Source organism: Gasterosteus aculeatus, chromosome 1 (genome assembly GCF_964276395.1).
Source record: "Gasterosteus aculeatus chromosome 1, fGasAcu3.hap1.1, whole genome shotgun sequence".
In the NCBI taxonomy this organism is placed as follows: Eukaryota; Metazoa; Chordata; class Actinopteri; order Perciformes; family Gasterosteidae; genus Gasterosteus; species Gasterosteus aculeatus.
This window is the reverse complement of record NC_135688.1, coordinates 2,809,493-2,818,225: the sequence shown is the minus strand read 5'-3', so window position 1 is coordinate 2,818,225 and position 8,733 is coordinate 2,809,493. Positions and strand designations below refer to the sequence as shown.

General features: G+C 50.0%; 2 protein-coding genes across 6 annotated transcripts; one reads left to right on the top strand and one right to left on the bottom strand.

The window, feature by feature from the left end:
* Positions 1 to 27: 27 nt before the first annotated feature.
* LOC144410520 (uncharacterized) lies at positions 28 to 4,999 on the top strand. Of its 2 annotated transcripts, XM_078107461.1 has the most exons (7): positions 70 to 238; positions 1,997 to 2,037; positions 2,123 to 2,192; positions 2,386 to 2,451; positions 2,547 to 3,472; positions 3,583 to 3,664; positions 3,739 to 4,999. In XM_078107461.1, the coding sequence occupies exons 1-6, from the start codon at positions 193 to 195 to the stop codon at positions 3,649 to 3,651; spliced, it is 1,218 nt and encodes a 405-aa protein (XP_077963587.1). In that variant the 5' UTR covers positions 70 to 192; the 3' UTR covers positions 3,652 to 3,664; positions 3,739 to 4,999. The 2 variants fall into 2 exon arrangements, with proteins under 2 accessions (XP_077963586.1, XP_077963587.1); XM_078107460.1 differs by having other exon boundaries at positions 28 to 238; positions 3,583 to 4,999.
* On the bottom strand, positions 4,533 to 8,678 carry LOC120823661 (inositol-tetrakisphosphate 1-kinase-like). 4 transcript variants are annotated; one of them, XM_040183838.2, is made up of 10 exons: positions 8,448 to 8,678; positions 8,103 to 8,127; positions 6,898 to 7,020; positions 6,691 to 6,808; positions 6,501 to 6,602; positions 6,371 to 6,411; positions 6,098 to 6,263; positions 5,735 to 5,802; positions 5,423 to 5,585; positions 4,533 to 5,337 (listed from the first exon to the last, which is right to left on the bottom strand). In XM_040183838.2, the coding sequence occupies exons 1-10, from the start codon at positions 8,618 to 8,620 to the stop codon at positions 5,189 to 5,191; spliced, it is 1,128 nt and encodes a 375-aa protein (XP_040039772.2). In that variant the 5' UTR covers positions 8,621 to 8,678; the 3' UTR covers positions 4,533 to 5,188. The 4 variants fall into 4 exon arrangements, with proteins under 4 accessions (XP_040039772.2, XP_077963589.1, XP_077963588.1 ...); XM_078107463.1 differs by having other exon boundaries at positions 6,501 to 6,605; positions 8,448 to 8,676; XM_078107462.1 differs by having other exon boundaries at positions 6,107 to 6,263; positions 6,501 to 6,605; positions 8,448 to 8,673.
* Between the last annotated feature and the right edge of the window lie 55 nt (positions 8,679 to 8,733).

Genomic DNA, 8,733 nt, shown 5'->3' with positions numbered 1-8,733 from the left:
TACACACTTTGTTAACACACCCCTTAAGTACAAGGCAGCCGACACGCATCTTATCTGCTCTCCAGTCAGCTGACGCACACGCACGCGCACGCACGCACGGCTCCACCTCGCTCGGCTCGGCGGGTGCGTGAAGAAGATCCGACCCGTTATTCTCAAGGTTATCTCCTGCAGGAACCGCACTCTCTGGATCCTATGGAGCTTCTGATAACTGCGGTTTTTCTCTGGGCTGCCGTCGGGGGTAAGTGGGCTTTTAATCACGTGTGCCAGACCGCTTCAGTGCGTGTCCGTGTGCGTGTGCGCTCTCCGGTCGCTATGTTTGAAACGACGCTACAAAATGCGAGCAGCTAAGCCGGAGAAGAGCCTCGTCTGCAGCCCGCGGTACCGTTTCTACCGGCACGTAACCGTCAATAGAGACGAGACCGAGCGCGTCCTAATAAGACTCTACGGGGCAGATACAGTGCGTCCTAATAAGACTCTACGGGGCAGATACAATGCGCCCTAATACGACTCTATGGGGCAGATACAGTGCGTCCTAATACGACTCTATGGCGCAGGTAAGGCGTCCTAATAAGACTCTATGGGGCAGATACAAGGTTTCATAATAAGACTATGGGGAAGAAAGAGGTTTCATAATAAGACTCTATGGGGCAGATACAATGTGTCATAATGAGACTAAAGATACAAGGTGTACTAATAAGACTGTATGGGGCAGGTACAGGGTTTCATAATAAGACTGTATGGGGCAGAAAGAAGGTTTAATAATAAGACTATGGCGGAAAGAAGGTTTCATAATAAGACTCTATGGGGCAGATACAAAGTTTCATAAGACTATAGAGCCGATACAATGTGTCATAAAACGACTCTCTGGGGCAGATACAATGTGTCATAATAAGACTACAAGATACAAGGTGTACTAATTAGACTGTATGGGGCAGATACAGGGTTTCATAATAAGACTCTATGGGGGAAAAAGAAGTTTCATAATAAGACTCTATGGGGCAGAAAGAAGGTTTAATAATAAGACTATGGGGCAGATACAATGGGTCATAATAAGACTCTATGGGGCAGATAGGCGTCATAAAAAGACGCAGAAAGACGGTGCTAAGACTCATGGGGCAGAAAGAAGGTGTCATAATAACACTATGGGGCAGAAAGAAGGTTTAATAGTAAGACTATGGGGCAGATACAATGGGTCATAATAAGACTCTATGGGGCAGATAGGCGTCATAAAAAGACGCAGAAAGACGGTGCTAAGACTCATGGGGCAGAAAGAAGGTGTCATAATAACACTATGGGGCAGAAAGAAGGTTTAATAGTAAGACTATGGGGCAGAAAGAAAGTGTCCTTTTTTCTTCTTCTTTTTTTTTAAACAATCCTGTTGAAAAGCAGATGAAACACAGGTGAGCGGAGTGGTGCACGTGGTTATATGCACGTGGTTATATGCACCGGTGAGAACGTGTCATTGAGTTTCAGTGTATTCTACCGTAGAGTGCTGGTTTAGAGGCAAGTCTGCTTCCACGGAGACGTGCAGATGTAAATAGGACAGTAAGGAGTCTGCAGTGGTGTTATAACAGCCACACAATGAGGTAACCTACTTAGAGCACAGCAGACACACGCACACGAAATACAACCTCATATTATTACATCGTATTGAACCTCTAAATGCTCAATGACGTGTGATCTCATTCCAAGATCATTGCTGCTCAGATGTCGCTCTGGTTTTTAAACCGACATGTTAATATTTGGTCACAAAATGCTTTTTGATTTTCTCAATTTCTAACGCGGAGGTTTGGGCGGACATAAGAATAAGATTTTAAAAAAGCTCACGTGGCGCAGCAAGATGAACACAGATCATGATGCATATTTAGGATTCAACATTTCTCTGTGAGCTCCTCTGCTGCGTTGCTTCTCCGAGGTAACTGCTCCTCCCGTCCAGCTCCTCTGCGGCGCTTGTTTGATGCAGCTTTCTGCTAAATGTATTGATTTGTGTTCTCAGTGGGAAGCCGGCCAGTGACCTCGCCCCTCGATGATGCAAAGGTCAGACACAAGTCCCCGTTGATTTCCCCTTCTCATTCAGTTTATTTCTATTATTTCTTTTTTAATAACCTTTTTGTGTCTACAGGTTGAATGCATTATTCAGGAGACCCTGGACGAAGACGGGCCACAACACGAGTGTGGCCCGCAGCTCGCAGGTGACATTTCTAATCATCAATACTCAAATAAAAATCATTTAAGTATCTGAGTTTGAAATTAGTTTTTTCTTGTCTTCTGCCTTATTGCATGAGGAAAAAAAACACTTTGCTTTTGTCATGTGACGCCTGTCTTTTTGGTACATTTTGGTTGTTGTGCTATTGTGTTGGCTGGAGCGTGTCATTATTCCTGCAGAGGAACTTGACGAGGTGCAAAGACATCAGGGTCTGCTCAGGGAGCTGCAGAGGCTGGCTGATGATGGTGCGCAAAAATTCACACTGACGCAAAATCCATTTAAGGCCTTTCTGGGGCGAAAAGTGAGATGACTTCATGCTAAATTTCACTGATCCTTGCAGAGACAGACGAGAAGCGGCGATACGAGGACAACCAGGCCGCCGCCGACAGCGAGTTCAAGCAGGAGGAGCGAGACGTGACCGTCCCCCCCAAGGAGAAGGAAGACGACGTCAAGGAGAAGATGATGGAGGAGCCGCGGGTCGAAGACAGAGGGAGGGACAACGACGAGGAGCAAGCCAGGGAGCTTGAGGAGCTGCTGGCTGAGGAGATCACCAAGAAAGGGAAGGAGGAGAGGAACGACGAAGAGCTCAAAGAGCTGCTGAAGGAGCTGAAGAAGAAGCGCTACGAGGCTGTGAAGGAGAGGGGGACCCAGAGAGGCCCTGCACCGGAGGAGGAGAAGAAGGAAAAGGAGGACAAAGTCAAGGAGGGAGATCCGGCAGAGGAGTCGCAGAAGCAGAGGATGGAGGAGAGGAGGAAGAACGAGGTGGAGCTGATGGTGGAGCGGGAGAAGGTGGAGAAGGAGCTGAAGGAGCTGCTCAAAGGGCAGGAGAGCGAGAGCGAGCTGGAGCACGACAGGGAGCGGAAGGAGAAGCAGGAGGAGCTGGACGAACTCGTCAGGAAGATGAAACGGGCGAAGGAGGAGGAGCAGGAGATGCAGGGCGGGAAGAAAGAGGACGGCGAGGGTCAGCGGACGGCGGAGGAGACGAAGGAGGGCGAAGACGATAAGGGGCCCGGCGAGAAAACCGAGAACGAAGTCAAGAAGAAGAAGGAGGAGGCGGCGGCCGAGGTGAAGGAGCCGCAGCAGAAGAGAGTGATGGAGAAAGCCAGCGACGAAGCCACGCAGCAGTTTGAGCGCGAGAGGTACGAGGGCGCGGATGAGGAGGACGAGGAAGACGAGGAAGACGAGGATGAATACGTCAGGGAGGATGGGGACGGGCAGGCGGAGGGGGATGATGACGAGGGTGAGGCCGAAGAAGATGAAGGGGAGGTAAAAATGACAAATTACAGATGAATTATTTGGTAAATGCGTGGTACTAGTTACATTTCGTAAAGCCCCGCGTGTCCTGGATCACACATTCTCATACGTTCTGTCCACAGGAGCTGCTGGAGATCGAAGCGGAGTTGCGCAAAGTCGCTGCGGAGCTGAGGGAGCTTCGCAGAGGATGAGACACACACACACGTACGCACACACACACACACACACAGCAGACTGTCACAGTCACACATTCAGCTCACCCGTTTCCCATTTCACAGCCTTCAGATCCCCACAGCACTCCACGGCGAACCAGTAAACGGCCGACAGTAGAAACTTTGATTTGTGCTTTCACATCACCTGGAAAAGGCCGTCAAGAGGCGCATTTTCCCTCCTCGTGGTGGGAAAAACAGAGCCCCTCCTACAAGTAAATGTGTGTACTTTGATATGTATTTTGTGCAATAACTGATGACGTATGTGTGAGCTGTTCCTGCTATTCTGACTGTTAACTATTGGTATTACTGATATTTCTATACACTAGTGTAAGTTAGTGAATTTTTCTGAAGTAGAGATGAAGGCTCGCGTTTCTTTTGGCTCTCGCACTGTTAAAACCAGACTGTTTGTGACGAACCGGGGTGACACGAGGGTGTCTTCAGCGCTGGCTGCCGCGTGGCCTCAGGATGCAACGTACTTAGAGCTTACAAGGTCTAAAAGTGTCACCCCGGGTTCTCAGCCAGCTTTGCACTCTTATCTTAACAAGCCAAGGAGGAAACGAGGGGGGGGGGGGGTCACTAAAGCCATTTTGTTGTCTTTTCGGTAACAGCAACGTGCGCCGTAGCGCCGATAAATGCTCAGCGGGGTTCACAGATTCCCGCCATGTTATTCGTGGGAATATCAGATGTCAAGTAAGCCAAGGTCGTAGGAAATATGAAGCAGCGGCGCCCCCACGAGGACACAGCGTGCAAGTGCACACGGTGCAGGATTCACAGGTTAACCATCGTTAACCATCGGGGGCCTGTTTACTGCAATAACACAATAGAGACAGCACATGCGAATGCAATAATTAGCCAAATGCTGAACTATTTCATGTGTTTTAATATTTTAATCAAAGTACATCATAGAGTACTCGTATAGCAGGTATAATCTCTTTTTCTACACAGCCAAGATTTACAAAACGTGTATGTATTTTGATCGCTGGTCGAGTCGCCGGTTGGTCAGCTTGTGTAAACACGTGATGATAAGACACATCATCGGGCAATACTGATGACATCATTACCGTCCATTCCAAAGATGTAGTGTAGCCTTCTTTTTTCTATATTAGTGCAAACCTATTTCCCCCAAATGTATCTTACAGGCCAGCAAGAAAGATTTAGGAAATGTCCCCGGGGGGGCTCCACTAAACGGCGTGGAGGACTTTTCGAATAACACAGGGAAAAAATATTAAGAAAAACACAGTTTAAAATATTACTGGCCAATCGCTGTATTTTTTGCCGGCTGTATCTTCTTCTGCGCTTCAATCAATAAAGGAAAAAGTGTATTAAACCATTATGTGTCATCTGTTCAATTTGTAAAAACAGTAAAATTCCGTGAAGGCATAAAATTACAGTTTCAAGTTCAAGTCGTATCAAAGATTACATATAAATAACATATTTCAATAGAAGCCTCGGAAACGACTGAGTTTGGGAACCGCAAAAAAGGTTTGGCTGGGGAGACGCGGGTCCACGGGTGTCTTCACGAGGGGACTTCGAGGCCGGCCTCCGCAGCAGATGGACCTCCTGCAGTCTGCGTGGACTCGGGAGAATCGGCCCCTCGGGGGCCGGCGGACACTGACTGGATGTGGCTGAGCAGGGAGGAGAAAAACTGCGGCACTCCCTCGTAGCCTGGAGAGAGAGAGAGAGAGAGAGAGAGGGGGAGTCAGTGGGACGTCGCCGCGTCTCGCCACGTGCGCCGGTGCCGCGGCGGTACCTGGGAAGATGTTGATGTCGATGGCGGTGAGCGTGTGCGTGTGAACGTCGACGATGACGTCCACGCCGAACAGGGCCATGCCGAGCTGAGCGCGGAGCTCTCTCACCAGGGCGGCCACGGCCTCCGAGCTGGGAGGAGGAAGGCCCGGCATCTGCTCGTCCAGCTTGGACACCGGGAGGGGAAAGGGGACATTTTTAAGGTGGGTGACGGTTGGCGGCTACGTCAAACTATTATGTTGAGTTTTACCGATGTATCGTCCCTAATGGGACATCCAGGAGAGAGAACGGGTACTGATAAAGAATTACCACTTACTGCCGTCAGATGAGAGTTTGACTCCGGCTTGGACACCTGATGGCTGTTAAAGAAGATGGTCTTCCTCTCTGCATGCAGAGAACCAGTTCAGCAAAGAATCCAACAAGTAGAGTAACTTAGGACAAAGAGGGACACGGAGGGACAGGACAAGAAAAGGAAAATAAATGGGAGGAAAGGAGAGGAAATGAAATCACATGGAAGGGAAGCGAGGGGATGAAAAGGAAAGGAAACAACAGAATGGGGGAGGAAGGTAAAAGACAAGCTTGAACAGGAGTAGACAGAAGGACAAGAAAGTAAAGAGCAGGAAATAAAGGAAAAGCAAAAGAAAAGGCCTGTAAACATCTAACGCATATGAAGACTGACCACAGGGACCTGAGGGGAAGTTCTTGAGCGAAGGCCTCTCCACGCAGAAGTGCTGATCTCCCACCACAAACACCTTGTGCAGGACGGCCCCGTGGTTGACGAAGCTCTGGAGGACACAGGGAGGACGGACGTCGGCCAGACCGTCTGCACCGAAGATCAGAGACATCTGCAACTCACAAAGACGATGCAGCGGACATTAAAAAAAAAAGAAAAAAAAGAACAGAGAGCGGAAAGGCCGCTTAGAGGACAACGTCCAAAAGCAGAGAACCTCACCTCGTGGGAAAGTGAGCCGTGCGCCACTCTGGTTTTACAAACTGGGGGGACAAAGACAAAGAAACACTACATTGAGCAAATGGGACCTTAATAAGTGACAAAGTGAAAGGCAGACAGAGAGTGAACTGACTGAGAGGGAAGCTCAAGCCCTGGGTCACCAACGCCTGATGAATGGAAGGCAGGTCACCGGCGCTGTGGATCTCCAGATACGGAGGACTGCAGATGCACCAATCTGCTGGGCAGCATATGACAGGAGGGGCAACGGTTAATAAATACATCCGCAAGCCGGCAGAAAAGCCCCCCACGGTGCTGCACTTTACCTCGGAGGGAGCGGTGCAGATGGCCCATGATCCGGTAAGAGGCAAAGCGGTCCAGGAGCCGCGTCATGGCGGGCAGAGGGTCCAGAAGAACCGTGGCGGGGTGAGCCGACACGTAGCTCTGCAACGTAGAAGAGGCGGATTCTTCAGGTTAAAGCGAATCCCTCCCAGGGAGGTGTCCGTCGGACGACAAAACCCGGCAACCGCTACCTGGAAGTCGGCGAGGACCCGCTGCGATTGGCTGTCGCGCTCGGCCTCCACGACGACGTCAGAGAGCTTGTGGACGATGACGTCGAAGGGTCCCTGGTGCACCAGAGGTCGAGTGATGTCGATCTGACGGACGAGAAATGACCGTGTCACGCGCCAGGCAGCGGTTCTGTCCGGCTACTAGTGTGCAGCACAACACAGTGAGATTTTGCTCTCATGTAATGTTTGGAAATGTACGAAGAAGAAGATTCCACAGTGAATTGCATGCTTCTGCTTCGGTGAGCAGTCCAGGGGGAAATCCCGAATCATTCATTCTGTGACGCGGCGTGGGTCACGGCAAGAAAAGCCGGTGTAACTGCTAACGCTTTGGCTTTGTTGTCCTCCGCGCTGAATGGGTCACGGTTTGTTTTGGGCACTGCACAGGGCACGCACACGCTCATCTGCATGTGAAAAAAGAAAGCGTGGCTGAGACCAAGCAGCCGGACCTGCCGGACCGAACGCCAGCAAAGACGTTTGACTCAGGCGTCGGCCACGCTGTCCGCTCAGAGAGCCGTCTGTGCTTCTGCGGTTTCTCATTAAGTGAATGATTTCAGCGTGGAATCCTGGGAATTCCTTTGAATATAAACTCAAAGACTGTTTATATTACCTGAATAGTGCGTTTCACAGTTCAGTTCAGGTCACCATGGAAACATTTTTTTGTAAAAGCGTGTGTCACCTGAAACCAGTTCGCCGCTGCGTGTTCACTTCAGCTGAACTCACAGCAATGCGGCCCGACCGAACGCGCCACAGAGTGTGCAGATATTCACTCGCTAACATGACATATCTGAGCAGTTACAACCACGCCGCCATTGTTCACTGCAGGGCGGCCGCAGGTGGCTGTGACACCGATTACTAGAGCTGTGGACATCTGTGCCTGACATAAGTGTGTGTGTGTGTGTGTGTGTGTGTGTGGACACACTACAGCCCCACCTGTAATCCTAAAACTGATTAACCTCTAGATTTAATGATTATATTGCGTCCGTTTTCTGGAATTTTTTAAGATAAGCACATTCACAAAGACACACGCACACACACACACACACACCCATGCACACACAGGGTTAAGTTCCTCATTTTATAGCTCAAACTCCACCTTTCCATCACGCTGTGGTTATAAATCTTGAAGAATCTACTGACTTTATGTGTAGGTGAGGAAAAACAGAACTCACCTCCACCACCTCGACTCCATGGCCCCTGCGAGAAACCAAACAATCACTCAAATGTTTCAGATTCAGTGGAGATGATAAAGCCGGAGTCACCTGAGCAGGTGGGGGTTTGGGTGGGGGGGCAGCAATACGGCTCAATCAATCATTCATGTTGATAAAGAATTGCACAACTGGGAAACAGTAGATTACAGCTCGGGTACAACATTTAAACGCCCTCTAACTGAGATATCACAATGAAAAGGTCCCCCCCCCCCCAACCTTCTGGGAACCTAAAGGGGGCCCATTCCCTTTAACCAGCTCTCAGTCAATTAAAATAAAAAATAATAAAAAATCTCAGCTTGAACTTACGCACAGAAGGCAGCGAAGGCGTCCAGGTTCATCCTCCTGCGCTTCTTCTCGCTCAGACAGAATCCCACCCGGCGGCCCGACATCTGGCGGCTGAGCGACCCGGGAGCCGGACGCAGAGAGGCGGATGTCTGGTGGCGGAGCCTCGCTCCTCTCCATTCGGCCCTCCCCCTCATATTTATGCCGACGCGATGCGAGCGCCTGGAAAGACGCGCGTTTCCAGTTGCACAGGTGGAACACAGGAGGGGGGGGGGGGGCAGTCAAACCAGTAGAGCCACTTAACTTCCTT

Bases quoted from the DNA above. Each gene is read 5' to 3' on its own strand.
- LOC144410520 (XM_078107460.1), top strand. From the start codon at position 193: ATGGAGCTTCTGATAACTGCGGTTTTTCTCTGGGCTGCCGTCGGGG. The intron at 239-1,996 runs GTAAGTGGGCTT...TTGTGTTCTCAG, and splicing joins TCTCTGGGCTGCCGTCGGGG to TGGGAAGCCGGCCAGTGACC. The intron at 2,452-2,546 runs GTGCGCAAAAAT...TGATCCTTGCAG, and splicing joins GCAGAGGCTGGCTGATGATG to AGACAGACGAGAAGCGGCGA.
- LOC120823661 (XM_078107463.1), bottom strand. From the start codon at position 8,620: ATGAGGGGGAGGGCCGAATGGAGAGGAGCGAGGCTCCGCCACCAGACA. The intron at 6,809-6,897 runs GTAGCGGTTGCC...TCTACGTTGCAG, and splicing joins GGGTCCTCGCCGACTTCCAG to AGCTACGTGTCGGCTCACCC. The intron at 5,338-5,422 runs GTACCGCCGCGG...CTCTCTCTCCAG, and splicing joins CGACATCAACATCTTCCCAG to GCTACGAGGGAGTGCCGCAG.